Here is a 27,295-nt window from a genome sequence, read left to right as displayed (position 1 = left end):
TTTTAAAGAATTAACTTTTATTTTTGCTTAGTTTTATTAAAAAAATAAATATGTCATAAAGCTTTTGTTTCCTTTAGGGAGATAAAAGGAACAAGTTCCATAAAATCAACAAGCAAGGATAACATGTCTTAACTTGAAAACGACTGGGGATCACTGGTTTACAAGTTACAATTGAATGAATGACTGCCACGGCTGCCCTTTTCCCTCCTGCCAGTGGCGGCAAACAACAGGACCATCGAGGGCAAAATAAATAACTGTGTGGAAGCCCTGGTAAGTGCTTGAACAGACTGATTCACTGAGACATTTGTACAGCTATATCTTGCTTTAAATAACAAAGAAGTTCCTGTAAAGTCTGGGTAAATGAGATAACCACAAACATACAAGGAGAGCTTGGTATCTGAAGGACTTCTATGGTAAGTTATTTTATGAACAACCACTTTCACTTCAGTTATTCGGGTTTTTGCTTTGCTTAGAAGTACTACCACCTCTGTGAATTGAGGCAACAAGACATTCACCCAACAATGCTCTGGCTGGGCCAGTGGCACAATTTCCAAGTTTGTGTTTCTATTAAAGTAAGTAGTGTAAGGTACAGAGTCAGCCAAGAAATCCAGTCCATCTGGCAAAGCAGGCACAGGGTGGGCTTGCTGTCTTCGACAATTCAACTCAGCAGGTATGGCTAAGAATCTGTTTTGTGCAAAGCACAGTAAGCAACCTTTTCACTTTGAGTGTAGATGTTTTTTACTGTCTATTACCAGAGTGCAGGGGTAGGTCTGGAATCCCCAAAGTACTGTTAACCCTCACCCAACATTAACCAACGTAGCTGCCCAACTCTGAAACTAAAGTGAGCAACAATGGAAGAGACTGAGTTTTCCATAGCTGAATTTTAACACATGTATCACACTCCACAATTAATTAATGGAAATTTTGCTGGTGACAATTTTTTCAAATGGTTCCTTTATTGTTATTATTATTTTACTTCCTCTGAACAGACCCTAAATTCTCAGGGAAAATTCTGGAGTTTTCTGAGTAGGTGATATATTTCAGTCCTGCCCATAGAATGAAAAATTCTTCTCATCTACCAGAATTACATGAACTTATACACCCCAAAGTGTAACACATAATGCTTTGGATAGGTAATAAGCACAGTAGTACAGTTCCAGTTGGTTTTATCAATGATAAGTAAATAGAATCCTCACTTTGCTCACAGCCTCTATTTGTCTTCACCAAACTTCTACCAGACCCAAGCAACATTTAATTAGGCTAGTCGTTGTTGTTGTTGTTGTTTTTTTTTTTTTTTTTTTTGTCTCCAAACACTTCTACTAATATTGCTGCCTATATGTACAAGTGTGATGAAGAATATGCACTCTTTAGTCTTTTCCACACTGAGTACACTAACAATTAGTAAATAATTAAATAATAAGTGGCCATTTAAAAATCCATTGTTTCTTTTAAAAAATTACTTTCTAGCACTTAAAAAATTGGGCCTGAAAAGAATTCTATTTCTGTCCAATGCTGTTTCCCACCCAGTCCCACCCAAACCTGCTACAAATGCTGGATTGAGTTCATATCAAATAACTTAGTAGTACCAAGGTTTTCAAATGGAAACAGTGTTACTGACTTCTTCATATTGGATAACAAAATAAGGGTAACTCTGATCATCATTAAAAATGACAAAAATTTGAGGCTCAAAGAAATTATCCACACAAGAGTCATACAAGTCACTGGTGACACTGCCAGGGTTGACTGGAGGGGGCCTTCTCATGCCATGACTGCCCATTGTATATCTGCCAGTCAACACTTTGGCCAAAAACATGAAGTGGACTCCTTTGGAGGACTTCTTAGAAAAATTATGAGAGTAGCTTGCCTTCTTTGCAAAATAACTGCCTTGTCCAAACATTGTAGCATGCTTCCCACAGACACGAGGGTCAAAGTTGTGCTTGCAGATTCCATCTACTACATCTTGGGATGTTCCATGAAATAAGTGTCTCTCATTTATTATTCTGTCACGGCCAAACATTTTTCTGTTCATATATTCTTTTTTCCTAATGCAAAAAGTAGATAGGCATTTAGGAGAAGGACATGTGGGTTATAATAATAAACAGAACACAAATTTTACTTTATGGTTTCAAGGGTGAAGATATAGTAAACTAGCTACGAAAGCAAAATGCCAAAAATCATATTATGTTTATTATAAATTTTAGTAATATTATTTATAGGTGTATTATGATGACTGGATGTGTGCCTACCTGGAAAAATATGAATCTATTACACTATGCAAGTGTTTACTGTGTTCGATACTTGACAATAGCTATATTAAGAAATAAATGTTCTCTTAAATTTTTCACACCTCCGACTCACCTACTCACCTTTTATATTTCTCCCAAAGAAACTGGTTCTGGACTCTCAATATTTGTAAAATTCTGTATTTAAATTCAGGTACAGTTTTATGAAAAAGATTGTAAATGATTCGATAACTTTTATCCTCTGCAGAAACAGGCACTTGGATGAAGTCCTGAGATGGATGCATATAAACCCACGTTTCAGGGTAAAAGTTTGCTGAAGTTACTCCATCTGGGCAGATGATTTGTGATGAAGTTGCTTCAAGAGGCAGAGAAGCCTGAGTGGGAACCCCACCAAGTGTCCTAAAATGGAGAAGAAACACGTAAGTAAAGCAGTCTGAAATCGGTACAGCCCGCGGTATACAATGCTTTGTATTAGTGTCCAGTTTTATAATTGAACAGCTTAAGTGCTTATATATTAATGTTATTTACTATATATTAATATGTTATTTATTTACTGAAGAAAAGCATGAACCTGAGTGTAGTGGTGCTTAGCTATGACACCAGCACTCAGGAGATACAGGCAAGCAAACAGAACCTCAGATCAGCTTGGGAAATTTTGTCTCACAATAACAACTAAAACAAACAAACAAACAAAAAACCCCAAACAAACTAGGGGACTAATCAGGGTAGGTAGGCTCAAGTAATTAAGTGATTACCTGTGATGCTTAATGCTCTTGGTTCAATCTCCAGCACCATTCTCCCTGCCATCCACCCCCAAACAGAGCTAGTAGATGCCAGAATGTTCACCGTTCATTCAATCTTTTTTTTTTTTTTTTATAATTTATTTAACTTTATTTTATGCACATTGGTGTGAAGGTGTCATATCTCCTGGAACAGGAGTTACAGACAGTTGTGAGCTGCCATGCGGGTGCTGGGAATTGAACCCGGGTCCTCTGGAAGAGCAGCCAGTGCTGCTAACCCCTGAGCCATCTCTCCAGTCCCCTCATTCAATCTTTAAGTTCAGCTTTGTTAACTTTCAAAGATGAATTTAAATAAACAGTAGGTTTGCATTTTCCTGCTCGGTTCATATATTTACATCATACTTCTAAGCTATTTCAAAACAAGGAAAAGAGAAGAAGCAAAGAATAGGAAATCCTGACCCCAAGACCTAGTTTCAGCACCAGGGTACTGTAACACTCACTCATCAGTACATGGTGGTCACAAGGAAGGAGTAATGTCTGCCAAGTGGATTAGGAAATTGACATTGTCAAAAGAGCTTTGTGACACAGAGGTTATAGTTAGATATGAACATTCATCTTGTCTCTAAAGAGCATATCCTACCATCACCCTCATTAGTCGCCTACTGAACACGTACTATGTATTTCACAACTATCTCACACACAGTATCACTGTCACAAGAACTCTGTAACATGGCTTGATTATTCCCAGTTTTCAAATAAAAAGAAACAGTTCAGAGAAGTTAGTAATTTTGCCCTAATACAGCAGGATGAATTTTGTAAGCCAGGCCTGTTTCTCTCCACTTCCACGTTTCACATCTTACAACAAAATAAGGCTAAGTGGTGGAACAAGCTGGTCTGCCTGACTCTCACGACAACTACGATTACTGGTCTTAATACTACCACATTGCCATTATACTCTTAAAAGATGGCCTATTAAGAAACTAAAGCTATGGGAACACAATTGCCTTCTCTAATCCCTGTCTGCTTCAAGTAAGTAGCTGTGCCTTTAATTCAGTGTGCCCCAAAGCCCCTTTGTAAGTCAAAGTTCTAAGTGAGTGGATTCAAGACTCAGCAAATCCTCCCATCACCACCACCACCACCACCACCACCACCACTGCCACCACAATTATCTGAAATTTAGGTACATTTAAAGTAGTTTCTCCAACCTTTACAACAAAAGACACATCTTTCTTGTCTTTTGGGGCATGAGAGCTTCAGTCAATTCCTTTGGAGCCTTGGTACAGGTATATTTTCCTGTTAAAATGGTTACATTTTTCACTGGTATGTTTTTCAAAAGAGAAGCTCTATTGCTTTAGTCAGATTCTCAAAAAGTTTGGCTCTCCTTAAAATGCCATCACTGTTCTGAACAAATTACCAGAAAGTATTCAACTTTTAGCTCCTCCCTGCATCCTGCTTTGCAAAGGTGGTTAGTAGCCCACCTGATTTCAATAATGGGTTTGACATTTCCAACAAAGGTAAGATTCTTCCCAAACATTCTACTTAAAACATATTTGTTATTTACAGTTGGAATACAAAATAATGGGTTTCATTATGCTGTTTTATAGATGCTGTAATGGTTAATCTTACAGGATTCAGAATAATACAGGAGATAAACCTAATGGCATTCTGTAAAGACATTCCCACAATTGATGTGGGTCTCAGACTAAATAAAAAGAAAGACAGCATTCTTTTCTTTCTGTTTTCTGTTAGCAGATATAGCACGACCAGCCATCTCACACATCTTCTATCATCACTTCCCTGCCTTGATCGACTGTATCCTCAAATTAGGAGCCACAACAAACCATTCCACAAGCTGGTTTTTGGTTTTTTGCTTTTTGTTTTGTTTTTGTTTTTTTTTTCAGGTATTTTGTCAAAGCAATGAGAAAGGTAAAAACACACGTCTATCTTTGTACTTTGTTTATTCCATTACTCTTTATTATCCCCTATCCTCCCTCCAGACCCCCTGTTCCACTTTCATATCTGTCTTACATATATGTTGCTAAATCTAGATCCTACATAAGTGAAAACATGCAATAACTGTCAGTGTGAGTCTGGCTTATTTCCTTCAATATGAGCTCCAGGACCATCCATTTCCTTTCAAATGACTATCATTTTTCTTTGTGGATAAATAAAACCTAGTAAATATATAACACATTTTCTCTGTTTATCTGTTGGTGGGTACATAGAGATGTTCTTTGACTATTATGACTAGTGCAGCAATAAACACAAATATGCAGATATTCTAGTTTCTATATATGGGTAACATCTATTCCCACACATACATGCTTTTATCAAGCTAACATTCTAACCCTACTAAAACATCTAAGGACATGTATGATGGACTTTTTTATTCCAGCTGCCCTGTCAAAAAAAAAAAAGTGTGTATGTGTATCTCTATGTGTGCATGTATGTTTCAAGCAATGTTACAAATGTACCACCGGGAATGCTGTTTCTATTCAGCTTGTATTATCCCAATAACATATTATATGCTTTACAGTTCTATATTAGCCGTCAAGAACCTCTGAAGAATGGCTTTTCCGAGTCCAACCTTACTCTCCTTGCCTTCCTTTACCATTCTGAAATGTTTCCTAAACCAATTTCAGTACTGAAATAAGAATGGATTAATTCTACCCCTCTAAGGGAAGAGTCAAAGAAACTAAACTTAGCATTCTTATAACTCTGAGACGATTACATGTAATAGATGTCCTTTCAACTTTAAGACATGGCCTCTCAAGCCCCTTATTTTGATTTTTTGCTTATGCTACTTCAGCTCAAGTATTCTAGGAATATTAAAGAATAGGTTCCTTTTTATCAGCATCAGGAAAATTCTTTAAACAACAGAATGTGCTGGAAATATGACCCTTACATCTATTGTTTCCTTTGATTCTTTGAATTTAATGATTAAATGTAAAACACAAAACATCCTCTCTCTAGTTAAGATCACAACCTCTGAAATCTGCTCTTTGGAACCAATGTCCCTTCCTCCTTAATGTCCCACAGCTATATACCAGAAAGGCCGATAGGATGCTGTTTCTAACACTTCACTCTGCCCAACCCATTCCATGCTTTTCTTCTTGAAACATCTGCCTATTCTCATTGACTTGCTGATCTCTTATTTTAATTCTTTTATTATCACTGTTTCAGACAGAAAGACTAAAACTTTTGAAAAGAAAAAGCAAACAATTATTTTCATTTTTTGCAAGTCTGTATTATATAAAAATGGCACATTTGTGCTTATATTATTTTTATATTTTATACTTTTAAAATGAGTATAAGGTTTTTAAAAAAGGGCATAATCCCTTAAGTACTTCTTTTCACTATTTAAAACTTTCCCCAACAAAGTAGCATCTGAATGAGGATTTTTACCCTAAGAGGGGAGCCACATCTTGCTTCTTTCAGCTCAGCATGCCAAGCTGCTGGTCTTACTAATGAGTTCTACTGTCTCACCAGGAGGACAGTATGTTCCTAACTACTGGATGTAGACACTGGCTCCAGCTGTGCTACTAGCAAAATCTCAGCAATAGTGTTTTTATTACTTCTAATAAAAACAACAACAACAACAAAAAAAAACAAAAAAAAAGCAACTTAGAAGGTAATAATTTTCATTTTCACATAAAGACTTGGAAGAAAACGTAAGCCAATATACTTCTAAAATTGACCTTATTACAAGTTGGCTTTGAATTCTAATTGTTTGAGGAATTCTTGTTATTTTGGAGTTTTGTGGGCTTGTTTTAAGACAGGGTCTCCCTTGGTTGCCAGGTTGGTTGGCAATATGAAGCCAGGTTGGCTTCAAACTCAAGGACCTCCTACTTTTACCCCCTGAGTGCCAAGATTATAGCCAGAGCCATCATGACCAGCTTGACTCGTTTTTAATGGTCCTCTTTCAATTCCAGAAATAAGTTCATTAAGTGTTTACCATGAATGACTTGAAATAAAAATAACAGGAATATGAAAATAGCACTTCTATCTTACGGATCAAAATGGATCACAGAAACTAAGTAAACGTAGTATCACTTTGAAAACCAAACTCTAGTAATGGTATATCTGGATAGAGGTTATGATTGACCTAGACAAACTTTTTTATACTCACATATGCCTTGGAGGATGTATAAAGGTCAGAGGACAACTTTTGGGAGTCAGCTCTCTCTTTCTACCTTGTGGGTTCCAAGAATTATTCGCCAGTTGTTAATCTTGGCAGCAAGTGCCTTCGCCCACTGAGCCATCCTAAACTGGCCTTTAAAGGCTACTGTCCTAACGGTTGCTGAGGTGCACCTAACTCCTTTTACTAAGATAATTTCATTATCACAAGAAGTTATGCCTTACTTAAGCAAGAAAGAACATAAATTATTCTATTAAAATTCAATCAAGGAAGAGTGAATGGAGAACATCGCCTTATAAAACTCCACTCGTGTCCACTGGCCATTTAACTGGGTGGGAAGTAGTCTTGTAACTTGAAAGGATCTCCTTAGAAGACGCAAACTCTGCTTCATTCCAAAAATGTTATTTTAGCTGTAGGAAAATGTTAACTGTGTCCTGCTCTTTAGTTCAAAACTCCAATACAAAACTCATGCTTTTAGGGTTGGATGAACTATAGTTATTTGAACTCAAGTTACTGAAGAATTCAATTTAAAGACTGGACAATTTCATATTCTGGTAATAGTAACCAAGATAATTCTCTTAAAGTTGGCATCCAGTAGTGCATTTACACAAATGGAAAGTAAAAATGAAGAGTAAAATACAACTGGCTACTTACTGTAAATATGGGATCAGTATGAAACAAGAGCGGAAGAGGGGTCTCCGTTTTATTTCTCTCCGGAAGAAGGAGTTGTGGAGGATGTAGTGGTTGTTCCACATCATAAATCTAACTTCTTTCAGACCTCGAGAATTGGCTTCTTCAATTAACCGAACAACAGACTATGGAGGAAAAAAAAGGTAAATGAAAATCAAATTTATAATCTCTGTAAGATACGAGAAAAGTAACTGAAAGCAAAGAACAGTTCACTGCTAACATCAAAGGAATTTCAATAAATACAATAAATCAAACTAATTTCTATATTTAGGAGTTCTGTCCCTCAAATATGTAAAATAGAAAGATAGATGCTCCCTGTTCACAAGAGCATGGATATCTTCTGCCTTATGACCCATGTGAGGCTCAGTGGTTCATTCTATTTTCAATCTTAATGATGTCCTAGAGGCTTTCTTGACTTACATTTGTTAAGGAAATTTTCAGAAAGGAATTAAAGGTAACTGTGCCCAAATTGAAAAACAAACAAACAAACAACAACAACAAAAACCAAAATGAGTTTTAATCCTAAGAAACTTGAGAGAAAAAGCACAAGGATAGTCCAAGTATTCTGTTTAAACTTCCCCTTACCCCATTTGCAAGGCAGACACCAATCAATTCTTAAATGACAAAATCAAATACGGCTCAATAGTGTGTTTAATTGGGATTAAGGTACTGGTCATGTCTTAAAAAACACATACATACCAAAATCTCTTTTTGTAATTCTACAAATGAAATTAACAAACTAACAAATCACTGGGATAAGAACTTGATCTCTAACATCCGGATTCAGCCTACAAGATGATGAGTTCTACCTCACACTATGGATGCAGTGCACATGATAAGAGTCTAAAGAGATGATTTGCCTGATCATAGCTTAATAAACATATTCAAGCACTTCTTCCATGGACTCAAAAGTGACTCTTGTTCCATTTGGCTTCTAAAAATGTTAAATTTAACACAATTCGATTTCTATAAGCACAGAAGGTAGATATATCCAAAGTTATAGCAACTCTCATCTCATTAAAATTATTATGAAGATGGCACCAAGTCTGTAGGTACTTCATATCTATACTGTAAGATTCTGGGAAAGTCCTTTAGCAGTCTATGTATGGGTTTCAAATTAATGGAAAGAAATATACTTTTAGAAATATGAAGAGAGAAGTTTTACCTGTACCATCAAGACTTTTAAATTTACATCCTTAAGGTGTCTGGTTGTGAAAAATTCAGTTCTACTTAGTGACTGTTGGAAAGGAAAAAGACCTCAGGAAAAAAATTAAAGTATTTAAAAGAAAAAAGAACATGTAAATACCTCAGGATACTCTCTCCATCCAAAGTGGTCTCTACAGAAGAATTTCCAGTACGTGTTGTAAACAGCATTTGTACTACTACAGGTTGGTGTACACAGCCTTCGTAGTTGGTCAAATTCAGTTGTTTCAAATACAGTCATGGCATTCAAATCTGCCCAAAAGTCTTGTCCTCTAGAAAGACCCAAGAAAAAAAGACCAGCTAAATAAGAGTACCTAAACATCTTATTGGGCACTAAGAATCTCTACTACATCCCGCTGTAGGACTGTCAAAATTTGTTCTACTTGGTATTACAGGTGTTGTGCCACCACACCTGGCTTACATCTTCAAATTGTTGGAGGAGACAAGTCCATTATGAGAATCAAATTCACTTAAATCATTAATTGACAAAGGATGGCCTAAATAAAACATGTTTCCTCTTTAGTGAATCATTAGTTCATCTGAATCATTAACTTTAAGAAACTAGTAAAATGTTCATCGTATTCTGCTCTGTATAATGAACGTTTGCAAGTTTCCCAAGAAAATATTTTTTAAAATAAAATAACATTGCAGATATTTGTTTCTAAGTGCCTGACTGCTTTCCTTCAGTCTCTCCACTCTCTTATATTTTTGGTTGTGAGCCTAGCCTTTAACGGCTGAGCCATCTCTCCAGCCCCAGTCTCTCCACTCTCAATGCAAACCTGTAAGTGGTATCCATAAAACAGAGGACACTCCACATCAAGCAGACCTTAACATGTGAAATCAAGTAGTGAGACAGATTTTCCCTGTTACAAAACAAGATATTGCGAAGGGTATTCATTATAACCCATTTGTTAGTTAAGTCCAACTCTGCTTTTGGTACACTTGTTTCAAGGACTGTAAATGAGTACCAAAAACCCTCTGTAGTCAAATGTTTGAAAATTAAACTGGTTACACAAGTTAAACCATTTACTGTAGCCTTTCCTTACTCCCTGTAACATGCTAAGGATGACACTGTAGTGCTATGGTAAGAATGACAAAGCCTACTTCCAAACCAATGAAGACCCTTTCCCTTTCCCACATGAATATCTATGAACATCTCTCAATGCACACTGCCCTGGCAAATGTCCAGGAAAATCTACTACTCCCTTATCCTGTCATAATTTATGATCAGATCCTACTCTTTGGGAAACAAAACAAAGAAAAACTAACCTAAAGCCACATATGTAATTGAAGACAGCAAAAACGAGCTAACTTGTAAAATGTTCCTAAAGATTCCCCTGTCCCAAAACAATTTTTTTTTTCTTAAAAAGAGTACTAACTAGGATTTGGTCTTTAACATTCAACTTAAAGTAAGCATGAAATGGGAATAAAATGTAGTTGAAAATAACATGAATATAGAAGAGAGATTATTAGAGAGAAGTAGAGGCATAAGGAATAAGGGTAAGGGGACAGATTTTCTCAAAGTTCATTATGAAATAATGAAACCCATTTATTCAGTATAATTAGGAATTTTCAAAGAATAAGGGGCAAATCACATTTGGACACTATTTCATTTAAAATTATTTATAACTAGTAATATTTAATTTAAAAGAAAAATGTTCATAGGAAATTCTAGAAAAAGGAAAAATTAACCCTGAAAACGGAAATTCCTATGCATAAGTCCAACTTCATACTATGCTGCCTGGAGTGATTTTCATGTCACTGTATGAAGGAGAATCTGATGTTATTTATAACTGAGAAAAGATAGAATTCCTTCTCTCTCTGAGGGACATTTCAAGTTTCTAAACGTAATTCCCATTAACTTCATTTCCTGTAAATGCTTCTCAAGAAGTTAACAAACTGTCATTCCTGCTTTTTGCTGTTTAGATTTTATTGTAGACATCACTTTAGCAATTTCTGTACAAGCCTTCATCACTAAAACTTCAGACAATGATCTGCATGAGAAAACATCTATAAACATGACTTTTGCCACATCCTTTATGCATTCTAGTCCTTTGAGCATTATGAAATTTCTATGACAAACCCTAATTTACTTTCTTTGGATTGATTTATTAAAACACTGTTTTAGCTATATTTCATTTTCAATATGCTTTTACAGACTTGACAGGGGTAAAATAACAAATGTGATAAACATTATCTTTTTATAAGATTAATTTTGCTACCTGCTTTTCCTTAAACAGGGAATGCTTTAAAAAATTCAAAGCCAAGAGTTTTTTCTCTCCTATAATTTGTATCACTATACATGTGTATAATTACCAAATGCTCAATATCTTCTTTATCAAGCCATTATTTCCTATTACCAGAAAACATTATGAGTAATCTATGCATGATAATAAATGGTGGGCTGAATTAGAAATGCACAAAGAATTAAACAGATGTGATCTCAGTTTTCCAGAGTTCCAAAGAAATGGTATACATCTGTCCATATAAATTGATAAGTGGCAAATAATATATTCAAACAGTTGGAATAAGTGATAAATATGCAGCATTGCAGGAGAAAAATGGGTTATTGGTGTCCAGGAATGGATAAAGATGAGGAAAAATAAAAAACTTATTAACCCAAGAAGTATATAAGAGAAAAAATTTTAGGAATTCAAATATTATGAAATATCAACTAGTAAAAGGGCTGTGCAGGAGAACTAGAAAAATGAGCTCTCTACGTGCTTTACTCCTTGAAACATAGGAGCAGTTCAAATTGTTGGAGAAGACCTTCTAAACAGTGCATAAGACACGGAGGACATGCATACCATGTACAGGCAATGGGACAGCAGAAGTTAATCCAGGACCTTGGAGTACAGAAGATCAAGAGGGAGAAAGCAGACAGGGATGCAGTAATTATAGGACATGTAAAAACTGAACGAGAGAAACAAAGCTATAAAACGAGGGGGAGGTACCACTATAAAAGCAAGAGTGCACCAATCCTGGTAGAGGAGAAGCCTGGTTGAGATAGCCAGAATGGAAGAGAGAGGGCCACTATACCGTAGAATTTAGTTATAACCTCATCATTAATCAGAGGGACAAAAACACATCCTATGAGCAAGTTTTACTAAAAGAATGAAATTACAAACTATTACATGCTTTGCTAACAAATATACACCACACATACTTGCTCAAAACTCTACATAGAAAACTAAGTTGAAATTCCGGAAAGGACCCCATTCTCATAATTTAGATTCTTAACAATGGTTAGCTTATCTTACAAATACCTTCACATACTAATTAAGCCAACATTTCCAGACATATCTTACCAATGCATGCACCAGTACCCACACAGGGGCTGAAAGTATGCCCCCCACACCATTTCTTATAGGTGTGTGTGTGTGTGTGTGTGTGTGTGTGTGTGTGTGTGTGTGTATTTCAGATACTAAGAGAGAGAAAAGATATCACAATGTGAAAGATAAACAGACAGAGGTGAAAAACAATCAAAACCAATACAGACATAGGTGTTGAGTAAAACAGAAATTACAACGTTTCTTGCTCAGATAGTTTTCTCTTTATGCATTATGCATTTGGGAACTCAGTACACGATAGAAGAGTTTTGAATAGTTACAAAGTAACTGGGGGACTGGTGAGACCGCTCTGTGGTAAACGCACTTGCTCCAAGCCTGCCACCCCTAGGATCCACGTGGTGGACAGAGAGAACTGACTCCAACATGTGATCCTCTGACCTCCATAACTGTGCCATGGTATGTCCCCCTCCCCCATGCACACACAAAATAAATTCAATGTAATAAGGTATTTGAAGCCATGAAGGAAATAATGACAGTTAAAAATGATTTTAAGAAGATACACTGACTATGTATTGGATTACATGCTAGGGACAGAAGACTGAAAAAGGTCAAAATGCCACATAGCATTAGTTTAAAGAGAAGAGCAACCCTGTTATAGTGTGAAATGGGACATAAAGGTGGTCTGAGGATAACTCAAAAGTAGATGGCTTGGACAAAGTGTGGTGGTGTACACCTTTAGTTCCAGCACTCAGGAGATAGTACACTGTGAATTCCAGGCAACCATGTAGTGAGATCCTTGTCTTTAAAAAAAAAATACCAATCAATGGCTTGCCATTGCTGATAAAGGTATCAGGAGAGGTAACAAGGGCTGTCTCAGAATGAGTGACATGTGAACTTAAGTCACCAAACAGACACCACAGGTGATTAACATGCGGAGAGGTGAACTAAGCAGAGCATGAGGGTAGAGTGCAAGAAGCACATGCAGTTCATGTGGGAGGTCAGAGTGTGTGTATATATGTGGGAGGTGAGGAGAGATAAGACTGGACTGGAGAGATTGGCTGGAGCCAGATAAGAAAGAACTTTGGATGCTGGGTTAAGGTTAGGGCTTGATCCTATGGGCTGGATGACTTTCAACAAAGCCCATGGTTGCCTTTTTTTTAAAGCTTACTCCAGTAAGATGATTTATTTTTGGTAGAAGATGGAGAAAGAGGAGAGACCAACACTCTTTTGTAAGATATTAGCATATTTATTAATACTTATTACTCTAAGTCTAACAATCATATGAGACAAATGCTGACAGACTAAGAAGGCAATAAATAAAAGGGGGCTGTTTGGGAGGTTAGGGTTAGGATCAAACTACATCAAGAACAATTATGTGTGGCCAGTTGTGGTAGCACAAACATGTAGTATCAGCACTCCGAAGGCTGAGGCAGAACCGTCAAGTTTGAGGCCAGTCCGCATTACACTGAAGACGTTCTCAGAGTACAGAATGTGTCCCATGTTTCTAATCTTTCTCAGATAATGATGCCAATACAAATTATAGGAGGCAGACTTGTAAGTGGGAAGATGATGTAAATAAAAATTAGAACTCAGACTTCAGCAAAGTAAATTAAGTCTAAACTTTTCTGAACATTACTCTGCTCAGTTTTAACGAGATCAGGTAGACTTTGGAACCTTGGCTTTCTGCCTGTTAAAGAGTTAACCAGTTTCTACAAGGATATTATCCACGACCTCAAGCATTAGTACTCATCAGCTGAACTAAGCAGTCACAATTAGTAAGCCCTCTTATTTTCTTACTCTCATGTAAAATGAAAATGTCTCCCGAAGCTGAGGGTCATAGGACAGAAGGAAAAGATTAAATGCTGCCTGGAGAGTATAGTAGACTCTCCTAGCTTAAGACAAGCCTGACAGATGGGAATGTTTGCTGTTGCTGCTGAAGATATTTCACAGGGACACAAAATATCGCTGGCTTTTGATACAGGGCTTTGATGTTTCCAGAACTCAGTTATGTTGGAGTATCTGCCCGCTTATATACGCCTTCAAGACCTTACAAGGAGATGAGAACCAAACACATGGTGTATAACATACCAACATATTTTGTGAAAACACTATAGTTATTAAAGTTCAGAGTCCTGTGTACTTTATTCCTTAAACTATGCAGTTAAACTTATATGAAAATGAGTAATATCTCCTTTGCTAAAACTAAGATTTTTCCTTATCTCAAAGTAGACAATAAAAATGTTTGCCATATACATATACCGAAGGCATTGGTTAATTTCAATTTGGGAGGAGGGGATTGAATCCAGAGCCTCACGTGTGCTAGGCAAGCATCCTACCACTCAATTATATCCCTGGCCCTTTTTTATTTGTGACACAGACTAACCTGTCTCAGCTGGCCTCGAATTTGCAGTCCCCTGCCATATTACAGACATGTAACACTAGGCCTGGATAACAATTTTTTGAATCTGAGAGCATTTAAAGAGGGCCCATAGTTTTCTATATTAGAAGCACTATCACTGTCATGTCAATGACCGTATCTTGCTACTGGTTATGATTTTTGCTAACACTGCCTCAAACAAATAGTAGAGAGCTCCTGGGGGAGAAAATAAAACATTTATAAATGCTGACATCCCATGCAACATCTTTCACCATTCACTAGAGGCTGAAAATTATAAACCATTTATATACCTGGATTCCTTTTGTATTTCAAAGTAGCTACAGTCACACACATATTCATAAGACAAATTACAGAGTTTATACTATTATCCACATGGATCTCAGTAGCTATGGGGAGATTAAAAACCAAATGTTAGAGCTAGAGATATGGCTCAGCAGTTAACAGCACTGCTGTTCTTTTGGAGGACCTGGGTTTGATCTGAGCATCCAGATGATGGTTCACAACCATCTGAAACTCCAGTTCCAGGGGAATCTCTCTAGCCTCTTTGGCACCAAGCATGCACATCATACACATACATACATGCAGGAAAAATAAAATAACAAATCTTTAATGTTGATTATGAATTAAATGGGTCTACTTTTAAAGAGGTTGATCTATCAGAGGCAGGATTACTAAGGCTTAGATCACTCAGTAAAACTATTAACATAGACTCATTGGCTTATCTAATATTTCTAAATACATTAAAATTTTTTGGGTAGGGAGTAAGGGTATCCCCATTTTAAGATACAATGCATCTTAAAAAGTGATCATGAAGTAAAATTATGCACATGTGTGCTGCCCCCCTTGGATTTTCCTGAACATGAGAAACATGTCTCAGAATTTCTGAGAAGGCAAGCAATTAGTTATAAGCGGGACATCACACTTGTCTGTATGTCAAACATCATGCCTGATTTACATGTCAGACATTTAGTGGGTGATCGTGGAGTCATTCTAGAAGAGAACATAGTAGAATAGGGGGTGACGGGTGGGATAGAGAGGAAGAGATAGGAGAAAGGGGAGCTTAATTAAGTTTCCTAAATGAAAGAACATTCCAAAGGATGTCTAGAATGGAGCAAAATGCAGTTAGTATATAGCTTATGCTAAAACAAACAAAACACACTACGATACTAAGACAGACACTTGAATTATTTTAAATACCTGTTTAAAATCCTAATGACCCTATATTTGAAGTTCCTACACCTCCTACATTTCCTTCTACTCCCCACACTAGCACCCATTTCTACCGACGTAACCACTAAAAGCAAATTATGATATCCATACTCAAGGAAAAGAATAAAGTATTACAGGCCTTTTTTTAAATTAAAATAAAATTGCAGATGAAAGCAAAGAACATAGACAAATTTTCTAATGTGATGTGAATAAGTCTAAAATCTTTTGTAAATAAAAAGTATACTTGTAATAACTTACTGCTATCTATTTCGAGCACTAGGATTAAATTTTGCACTCTGAAGATGCCAGAAATATCATACAGCCTTAACTCTGATCCAAGTTCAATCACATGCCCTGAGCTAGTGAAAGGTAACTATAAGTGAAACATATTTAATTGTGGCCTAATAAGGAAGTGACATTTAATTTCTATGAGAACAGCTGAGAAAGGAAGCACAGATTGGTTTTTAAAAATCATGCTAAAAGTTACATTTATTTACCTTATATTGCTTTAAACTATGCAGTTAAAGATTATTGAAATAGGTAAATATCCTCTTTGTTGAATAAAGTATTTTAAAAGCCAGAGTTTCAAAGTGATCAATCAAAAATGTGTGCCATATATGCAAGGCACAAATTGATCCAATTTTTAAAAATTTGAAAGTAGAAAGGACTAAAATAAATATATAAAACACTTCTACATAAACAAAATATTTAATGGTATATATACATATAAGATGCATGTAAATGATAAAATCTTTAAATCACTTTAAAACAATCTCAAATTAGAACTCATTTATACATAAACAGACACTAATTATAAACATTATAGAACATATTTTAATTAAATCTAGAAAGATACAATGTAGTAATCCAATCTATTTCTAATTTAATATTTCAATTACAAATGGCTCTTTAAAAAAAAAACTATTACAAATTTTATTTAGCCTTGTCTTTTTTCCTCAGTTACTCTAAATAAAATTAACTGGTAAATAAAAGAAATGGAAATAGACTCACTGATTTGGTATTTGGTGCTAACAATCTAAAGATAAGTAAACAAGTTTTAGCAGACTAAAGTTTAAGGTACACAAACTAATATACAGAAAATACATTACTGTTAGCTCCTCAAGCAAATGCTTGGGGGAGGGATGAGGAAGTTTTTACAGAAAAGATATTGAGAAATTTAAAAAACAAAGAAAACTATGAGTTTTTACAAATAGTGATCACAAAAGTTTTAACCATGATTTTAAACGGTAGTTTTTGGAAGAAGAGAAGGCATCTACAAAGTCAAGTTTCTCTGATGAGTTCAATTTTAGGGATTAGTCTAAAATTTTTAAATTAACAAATTAATTGTAGAACATTTCACACAACACTTCTGATATATGATAGTACTGAGATAATCCAAATGTCAAAAAGTAAACAAGAAGTTTTTTTTCTTTCATCCTTTACCCAGATTCATGAATGTCTTTTATTTTTTAAATGAAGATGAGTATTAGGAAGTAAGCCCAATTATTTCTTCTGTGCTGAATTTTTTAATGTCTAGAAATAAAAAGCTGAACCAGGTGACAGAAACCAAAAGCCAACCACAGCAGGAAATTATACAGGGTATTTTGAACCGTTTGCTCTTCTCTCTCCACCCTGATCAGCTGTGGGAGTTGTGATGACCAGAGCATAAGCAAGATTCTGAAAGCACGTGTATTACTGCAAAGCTCATCCTTGGGTTCCCATTCCTGCCATTCTTTGATGCCTGACTAATCAGTGCTGGTAAAAACGTGGAGCAAAGAACTTATAGCTATTTCAAATGAGAAGAAACAGGGTAAGAATTTCTTAAGATGCAAAAAGGAATCTTCTTTAAAAAAAAAAATACAGCTAATGTAAGAGAAGTACTGTTTCAACCAACATAACACAAACCTTTCTTTAATTCTCAGAAGCAATTGCACTGAAGCATAGGACTTAAATTTGCATAAAGAATACAAATGTACTAAACTCTCAGACAACTTAGTCATGAACGTTTACAATACACTCTGTACACAGTTTCTTGTGGTACAAGTACTGGAACACGAGAGAAACAAGTCACCCTACCATTCCCACTCTTTTAAAAGCTTATCCTTTGCAATAACCACGAAAGGGTTCTTTACTGGTCAAGTGGGTGCTCAAGTTAGTCAACAGAATAAAGCAGAGAAAGATTGAAAAGACAGGCATATTTTATCGTGTAGAACAGCAAAGAGGAATGCTTAATTAACTTTCCATGCTTGTCCTAAAAACAGTAACTGGCTAGGTCAGAAAGGAAAAATTCAAAGTTCTCAAATATTTGATAACTAGAAGCTTTTAGATAACATCAACTTCTAAAATTTGCATCTTCTTAATCACAGAATTGATTCTAGTTGTTTGTAATATCTTTTGTACAGACTGATAAATCTACAAAATACAAACTGAGATAAGTTTATTTATTTTACATTAAAAAAAAAAAAACTTCACGCCGTATTTCAAAATCCAGCACTTGAAATTTCAAACTCTTATTTACAATTTGAGGCTTTCAGTTACTATTTCAGAGGTTGGGCTGGGTGAGGTTTAACAATTGTAAGGAAAAAAAATGGGGCTCTTTATGCAGTGTAATTCCTGGTCCCTAGAAAGCCTGCCTTGACAGAAATAAGCATAAAAATCCTAACTCTAAACCCAGAATCTAACAGAAAGTGGCTCAATCTTTAGCATTCTACTCTCTCTCAAAGATACAAAATAATTCAATTATAAAAGAAACACTGCTTACTTTAAAAATTGAGTTTCTTTCAAATTCACCAATGTCCACTTTGAGCCTGCCTTTCACAAAGCTGTGCCAGAATCAATCATAATGGAACTCAAAGTAAGATTTTTTTTTTTTCCCTTTGTAAAGTGATATACACATGCACTCAGTTTTCCCTCCACAACACAGAGACTGGTAATTACTTAAGGTTGCTGATCTAGGTTAAAAGGACCTGACAACCTAATCTAAATACATTCCAGAACCAACCCCATCAGACAAAGAATGCACATTCTGATGGTCTCAAATCCGGGGATAAGAAATTGGAGGCCACAGAAAACAGTTACAATTTACAACCGTTGGATTTTAGTAGCAGTCCTTCAGTAGTTAAGGTTTATACATGATATAAACTGCTTCATTCTTTAGAAATAGCATTCAAATCTGGAATAAAGGGAGGCTCACAAATCAGAAATACAAAGAATTTATCTTTGCTTTATAACTTAATATAAGTCTAGAAATTCTAGTGCAACAGAAAAAAATGAAACAGATTTACAGGGGCACAGGAAGAGTATCTCATATGCCTGAGTTTTTCTTTATACCATAGTGTTATTAGTATTTCTTTTTAAATATATAATAAAATTTAAAAGCTTTGGATTCAACTGGATAATAAACTATATTATATATCATGCAATTATATTCAGGAATTGCCAGATAGCCTGATGAGCTTTGATTATGACTGTCTGAATAATTAGAAATCTTTGCTTTTTCCAAGGTCCATTTTTTATTACATCAGGAAAAGCCTGACCCCAACCTGAAGCCAGGTGACAGCTGCTTCAAAAAGTAACCTACTTATTGATGAGAAGCCAGAAAAGTAAATGATTGACTGCTGTTGATGCCCATGATAGTGCTACACAGGCCCACTAACTTCTCTAGATTAGTACAGATAGATGCCAATTAGCTTTATTTCATATGTAAATAGCAGCATAAAGAGGTAGAAAAAATAAGTCACTGCATGGCTTTATCATAATAGCACAAGGCACCCATTTTGAAAGTCACTTCAAACAAGTTCTTGCTTATGGAGCTCTCTCTTTCTTGACACAGGAATTTTAAAAATAAATTCAAACTCATACAGCTGTGTATATTCAAGAAATACCAAAATGTCACAAGGCATAGTTAACTTTCAGCTGTTCTTCTCTGTCCAGTGTTATCAATAACACATAACGAGTTAGTTCATACATCATCACAGCTGTGTAGACCAGAACTAATTTGGCTAATTTAACTATTCCAGTCAAGTTCAGTCAGGAGCTTGCTCTAGTTTAGATACTTCACTAAGCCATATAAACCACAATATAAGCGTTCTATAATTACTATGCACTTCTCTTTGTCTTCTTACAGAGAGTTGCTTTGATCTCATGTATCCCTTGGATAGATTTTTGAAAAAGCTCATAAGAACTATTACCAATAAAAATACACAGCAACCAACATTTTAAGCAAGTAAAATTCTATTACCAATAAATACTAAGCAAACACACATACTAAACTCTGAGCTGGAATGACAACTCATGCCTATAATCATAGCATTTAGGTTAAGGTATGAGGACTGCCATGAATTCATTGCCAGTCTGGGCTACAGAACAAGACCATGTCTCAAACAAAAACAACTTCTCCTTGAGAAAAACTAACCATGGGTTCACTCCTATCCTCCTTCAACAAATTGAGAATTAGGAATACTCGTTGGTCATAGTTTCATTAGCAAGTTAGTCCCAAAACCCAGTTTGTGGTTCCCTTCCTTACTAAGAAGTAGCAGTACCTAAAAGAATGTTCTGACTTACTTAAAAATGAATGTAATGTGAAACTCATGGTGATCTTGGTTGCTAAAAAGATTTGCACTGCCTCCAGTTTCAATTATCAACAACAGTATTCCAATTAGCAAGGATCCTTTCAAACTGCTTAGCTCTGCCTCTCAAAATCACCATCTACTAATGATGAGTATCTACACTGTTAGAGATTATTTTCTTAATAAAAATACACTTAGTGTTGTTGCTCTCAGCTGCATATTTCAAATTTAGAAATTCTTGAAGGCATGGCCCATGTACAAAAGAAGCCTAAAAATCAAATGTGGAGTTGGCAATAAACACCTGCAATGAACAAAAGCAGAGAATGCAAAAAAGGAGCATATCACAAGCTTGTTACAATGAATCAAATAGGCAAATAGGCAAATGTCTTTTTAGTATATAAGCATCATCTTAACTAAAGAGCTGAAAGGGAACTGTGAACCTATCTGGCTCAATTTCCTACCCAATTTCACTCCTGAAAACAAAATAAATATTACACAGCCAATTTTGATTAACTTAGGTGTTAAATCCTCACAGGTGCAAAGAAAAATAAAGAATTTTATCTGCATAGTTTGAAACTATGACCTGTCTGTGCTAGAGACCCAAAACTATGAACATCCCTCAAAGTCTACAAAATGATAATATGGCATATATATATATATATATATATATATATATATACACACACACACACACACACACACACACACACACACACACACACATACACTACCCAAAACAAGTAGAACAAACTGTCATTCATCCACTATTCCTGAATCCCAAGACTGGGTTCAATATGGTCATATACACAGCTGAACACACATTTCCTGGTTATGTGCAATCTGCACAGATAGACCAGCTTTACAGGCCTGACCACAGAGATTAATAGCTTTAGCCAAATAATGTGGTAACCATGTGAACCTGGGCTGCTCCAGCTTGTTTGTGAATCTCTCAGCAAGGCTCAACATGCCGTTATCTGCATCTTGTTGCCAGGAAACACAACATCGCTTTGGAATACAAGGAAAACCAGGTTGCAATGACCACAGGTCAACTCCCCAAAAGCCTAATTTATTGAGAATTATTTATAATCTTCTATTTCTTCTTGTAGTTTACTGAGAATTTCATTACTAATTAACAGTTCATATTTCCAGTTATGTTATTACTGCAGGACCATTTACAATGTAGTAGCAGCAATATCAATTATAACAGCAACTCACTCACACTTTTCCTCTCCTAAGTGTCATATAAATATTAGTTAACATCATTAATACTAATTTGGAAATCAAGCTCCTCCTGGAACTACTTTAGAACTGATCCTAGAGTGTATGCTAAGGGCTCTAAATCTGGCTACTTTTCAGCAAAATCATCTTACAAGATATAAATGCCCACTATGTTTTTGACCTAAGAATTTTTGGACCTTTTGGGACCAAAATGATTGTCTTGTCTTGCTCATGGTAACAGAATGTAATATGCTAGACAATGAATCTGCTAGTTTCTTTCTAACCAAGTCAAACAGAAACTTAATGTACCAAAATGTTCAAGTACTCAATGGACTGGAAATCTGCTTCATAAGGGAAGTGAGAGGCCACTGCTATGAAGCGTCTGCAATCTGGAGATGGAAGGATTAAAGTGGCTTTGAGAATTCATAAACTTTATTACTCTTGACAGAACAATTAGAATTGCTAGCTCAGGGGCAATACAGTTTTTGGACAATACCTTATTAAAATGATTTTTAAGAAACGAGGGCTAGGGTGATGGCTCAGTCCTCTTGCAGAGGACTAAGGTTCAGTTCCTAGCATCCACATGGAGGCTCAAAACAGTTTCTAACTTCAGTTCCATGCTATTCAATACCCTCTTCAGGCTTCTGCAGGTACCAGGTGCACATACATTCATGCAGGCAAAACACTCATACACATTCAAACACCATCAAAATAGCATATACACACACATACACACACACACACACACACACACACACACACACACACGAGCATTCCTTGTGTATATGGGAAGAACTTCTGAATTATTCATATAGAAATTATTTAGACAAGCTAACGAGGGCCACAAAATGCTCCAAATATTATTTCTCCTATTTAAAAAAAACAGTTACCTAACACATAAAATTTTCAAAACTAGATAAATTAAGTATTCACATTAAGATTCACATGGATTTTCTTTTAAAGGCAAGGTGATAACAATTAAAATAGCACTCGACTCACAACACTCAGTGTATATACAACTTTCATTCACATACACACTAAACAGAATGGCATCTAAATTACTTAAATCATAAAGAGACTACACTACTCAAACATCATGAAAAATCAGAATAGCATAAAAGTCATAAAAGAAAAAACTTGACACACTACTGAAATCACCATGCCAAACTTTCAGCTTCTTTTTCTTTAGAACACTAACAATTTTTAAGTTATTATAATACATACCCATACTTCATTTTCATTCTATCGTTTTCTGGGTTACAATAAAATCTTTCCAAGTGCTCCTGTGAATCATTGGAAACACTCTGCCACTTCTGAGTGGTTGTCCTTTTGATCTGCCAATGATAGGGCAGTATGGTGTGATGTTTCAAACAATCCCTGCCATAAATGCAAGTGCCTTGCAGAAAGTCCATACAAATTTCAATTCCATTCTCTTGGTGAGTATGGTACTGTAGCTGGTTTACTAGCTCAAACACAAGGTCAAGGGAAGCTTCCTCACTTTTGTTTTGGAAGAGCTCAGTACTCAACTTATCACTGGTATCCAAAATGTACTGGATTGTAAAACTATTGTCTTGGAAAGCTCCTGGAACATAATCCATAACTTTATCTATGCAGTCAGGACTGGTAGGAACATCACCTGCAATAGGATGCAAAAGGTCAGTTTGGAAGGGTACTGTTGTAGAATCTGGCATTGTCCCGGTGATGGTTTCTGGTGGAAAACTGTGATCCTGGATTGGAACCACCTGTTCTGGAGCATCAGTAGAAGGATGAGCTTCTGGTAATTGGCCCTCAACATTTGTCCCATCAGGAATCAGGACAGACATACTGTTTTCTGTTGGTGAACATGATGGGTTGATTTCCAGGGGTTTTTTCACCATACGTTCATGTAAGCTGCTCTCATCTGCATTTTGGTCTCTAGCTCTAAAAACTCCATCAAGCGAGCCAGATTCTAGCAAAGTATTTAATATTGGCCTCAAAGACCTCAGGGTTCCAGTTCCCAATCTCTTCTGATCCTGTTTTTTCTTAAAACAAGTTTTCAATGGAGTGATCTTCTCAGAGAGTCTCATTTGGCATGAAAAGTCGTCAGGAGGAGAGGGAGGCTGCACAACACAGTCTGGCTCAGGTTCGGTGGTTTCCATTTCCATGATGTGGATTAGCTCCAATTGCACCTCGGTATGTACGAATCCTACCAGGAAAGGAAGAAAGATGATCATTTGAAAACTGACAACTGAACCCATTCATTCATTAAAACATTTGTGTTGGTCCACAATTAAGTATCTGTAATCACTGCTTGCATTATATTTAGCTCTTACAGGTCAATTTTCATTTTTATTGAGCCTTGAAGACTCCAAAGCTATGCTAAAACCTGCACTAGATAATTTTAGATGAGAATGTATCTTTCAATAGGTATGGACCATTTATTCATGAGCTTACTATATTTAACAGGCTGTGATTCTACTGGGGTATAAATTTTTCCTGTGAGGTAGAAATAACTGTCTTTTCTAGATGATGAAGCAGGGAAACCACATCTCCACTCTGGCTTTGTGGTTCCCTTCACAGTTGTTTATGTCTCATGAGTTTGCAAAAACTTAAGTTTCTTTGGGAGGGAAGTTCATCAAAAGGATAAACTTTAAAAGTTAAAAAGTGAAAGAACTGGGTGGGGGAGGACATGTGTAAGAATAGACACAGGAGCAGCCAGGAGCCTGCCAGCATTTTAATATTCTGAAAGTTCCAGGATTTAACTTCCAAATGTTAAAGATCTACCTTTACAATGAACAAAAACATTACCAAAACTGAAGGAATATCAGGACATGCTCAACTTCAACAGTTACTGTACTGTGTGTTAGAAGCCAAATACAACATGATTTTATACAAAGGATCGTCTAGTCGTTGTCTTTAGAAGTTACACATACCCATTTTTAAAAAATCAAATGAAAACATATTATAAACCAAAAATACAAATATAAAACACCAAATTTCAGAATCTGAATGGACTACTGAGAGAAACTAAGAAATTTCCTTTCAAGAACCAGCCCCTTTAAAACGAGTGAGATTTCCAGGTATTTACTGAGATTGTGCCAGACCAGAAGGAACAGTGATGAACAATTAATGGTCTTTTTTCTTGTCCAATAGACTGAAAGAGCTCTTTGAAGCAAGGACCTATGATTTAATCAAGTATGCATCTTAGGGGACCAGTACAGTACCTAGCACAGTGCACTACTGAGGATGTCCATAAATATTTAGTGGCTGCATTACTGAAGAATAAGCACACATTAGATGCTTTGCTCTTGGTTGAAGGTCAAAACCAACAGTGATAAAACTGCGTGCTTTTAAGAACGAATATAAAAATCCAGGATTTATAAGTCTATGTATAAAAAGTGCTTACTAATCAAAACTCGGAAAAATACAAGGCATGGAACAAAGTGCTGGTCTATGAACAGAAGAGATTTAAAAAGATAGTTCAGTATGAGCTGGCTGGCATTGTTAGAGAAAGCTTCACGAAGGAGGGATCTGACATGAGACATAAATAACTGGAAAGCAGCCAAGCCAGGCGTTATTATTCATCATTCGGTGCTCTTGCCTCAAGGCTCAATTGGCACAGATTGTGGTATTCCGTCTCCGTATCAAACCGGCCTGTGCCTTCCCCCCACGCACGCACATTATCCACTCCTATCACACCAATCCAGGCAAAACCCTAAAGCCAATCTTATTTATACGTGCACACACGCACACATGCACGCACGCACACACACACACTCGCACGCACGCACACAACTTTTCCTCTTACTGCCCTTCACCAAACTCGGAAACAGAACTGGGAAGCAGAGGAGTGAAGTGCGGAAGCCACCAGTTCCTCAATTAGTTTGCATAACAGAAAAATAAAGACTGGAGAAGGACGTTTCCTCCGGTCGCCCGCAGCAGGCAATCCAATCGCACCACCCTTCACCTCGTGACGCCCGGGTCGTCTGGCACTCCCGGCTGATCACACCTTCCATGGAAACCGCCCGCCCCAAACAGCCAGCCGTGGAGACACCGGGGCGCCGAGTCCGGGTCCGAGCGACGCCTCCTGCCGGCCGCGCCAGTCTGCGCAGCCACCACCGTCCGCCGCGCCCGCCCGTTCCACCCGGCTCCGCACTTTCGGGGGTGTGGGTGGGCATCACCCGGGCTGCCCCTCACTCACCGTCCACTCTCCCGAAGGACCCCACCTCCCACCTCCCCGAAGCCACTCCATTGCGAGTCAGCCCTGCCACCCTCCGAGGACCGTCCCGCGAGTCCCCGGGGCTGCGGGGCCGAGCCCCAGCTGGCGATGCCCGGGTGGCGGCGAAGAGGAAGGGGGACCCGTGCGCACTCAAAGTTAACAACACCAACACAGGCTGCAAACTTCTGGGCTGCAGCCCGGAACGCGCGCCGGCCGGAACTCTCCCGCAGCGCCAGCCCTCCTCCCGCAGGGGCTGCCCCGCTTGCTGCTCCCCCATCCCGGAGGGGCATCGCCGGCGGCCCCGCAGCCCTCCCGCGCCGGTCCATCTATACACCTGCCCGACTCCCGGTGACCGGCGCCTGACCCGATCCCACCCCGCCACCGACCCACAAGAGCGCATTCAGCTCGCCCGGGCAGTCTCCGGACCCGCCGCTGTCCTGCCGGGGGACTCGGGGTGGCCAGGCTGGCGCCAGCCATCCCGCTTGGGGGGTCCCTCCACCGCTCGCAGCCCACCCCGAGCCCTTTTACCTCAGGCGGGCTGCCCTGAGAACGGACCACAGGCTCGGAGCCGCGGGCCGGGTCTGCGCCAGCGGTGTGAGCCGAGGGCGGGTGCCGGGATCTAGGGGTCGTGGGCGGCTGAGGCGGCGAGCCGCGGGCTGGCCATTCCGCGGACTAGGGCGCAGACAGCCGCAACAGCGCTCCGGGGCTCCGGCTCGCTCGCCTGTCAGCTCCAGCTCTGCTTTAAGAGGCTTCCGGTCTCCTCCTCCGGGCGTTCTCGTCTAGAGGGCGGAGCTTTGGGTGTCGAGGGGGTGGGGTGGGGGTGGGGGGCCGGGCGCTCAGTGGGTGCCGGGAAGCGGGGCCCCGCCTCCCGTGCGCGTGCGCCTGCTCCCGATCGGGCTCGCGCGCGCGCCCGTGCGCGCGCCCGTGGGCCGCCAGGAGTGCCTGCGGCGGCCCGGTGCTCCCGGGAGGAGGGGGTGTGTCCCCCTCCCCCTCCTCCCCCTGGAGAGACGCCTGAGGGTCCGGGAGGGTCCTCGTGAGCGCTAGGCGCCTGGGAGGGCAGGCACCGCGCGGGACGGGCTCCACCTGCCTGCAGACGGGTGATGCAGGGTCACGGTGTTCCGCGGACACCCGGGCAGGCGATGCGAGAGAGGATGTGAAACGGAACGAGCGGTTTCGGTGCGATCGCCTTTGTTTGTTTGCCTCCTTCCAAGACGCCTCCGGATCCCGAGGGGGAGCGAGGTGGCCGATGCCTCCTCCAGACGGGGTCGCCGGCCCCGCGCCGTGCGGGCGGGAAGGCTCGCCCGCCCCGCCGCCAGTTCTCGGACACCGACTCAGCCTCCGCTAGGGGAAGCCAGCGCTGGGCTTTTTGACAATAGAGATGCGTATGCGCGGGTTTTACA

General features: G+C 38.4%; 1 protein-coding gene across 1 annotated transcript; it reads right to left on the bottom strand.

The window, feature by feature from the left end:
• On the bottom strand, positions 1-26,642 carry Tiparp (TCDD inducible poly(ADP-ribose) polymerase). Its single transcript, XM_059265430.1, has 6 exons — positions 26,424-26,642; positions 22,922-23,882; positions 9,118-9,286; positions 7,776-7,936; positions 2,367-2,642; positions 1-2,042 (listed from the first exon to the last, which is right to left on the bottom strand). Exons 2-6 carry the CDS (start codon positions 23,839-23,841, stop codon positions 1,595-1,597), a joined length of 1,974 nt encoding a protein of 657 aa, XP_059121413.1. The 5' UTR covers positions 23,842-23,882; positions 26,424-26,642; the 3' UTR covers positions 1-1,594.
• Positions 26,643-27,295: the final 653 nt, after the last annotated feature.

The sequence above is a fragment of the Peromyscus eremicus genome, chromosome 6 (genome assembly GCF_949786415.1).
Source record: "Peromyscus eremicus chromosome 6, PerEre_H2_v1, whole genome shotgun sequence".
NCBI classification, from domain to species: domain Eukaryota; kingdom Metazoa; phylum Chordata; class Mammalia; order Rodentia; family Cricetidae; genus Peromyscus; species Peromyscus eremicus.
The sequence above is the reverse complement of the archived record's forward strand: the minus strand, read 5'-3'. Positions and strand labels throughout refer to the sequence as shown.

Bases quoted from the DNA above. Each gene is read 5' to 3' on its own strand.
- Tiparp (XM_059265430.1), bottom strand. From the start codon at position 23,841: ATGGAAATGGAAACCACCGAACCTGAGCCAGACTGTGTTGTGCAGCCT. The intron at 9,287-22,921 runs GTATGTATTATA...GGGTCTTTCTAG, and splicing joins AGAATGAAAATGAAGTATGG to AGGACAAGACTTTTGGGCAG. The intron at 2,643-7,775 runs GTAAGTAGCCAG...TCTCCATTTTAG, and splicing joins ATACTGATCCCATATTTACA to GACACTTGGTGGGGTTCCCA.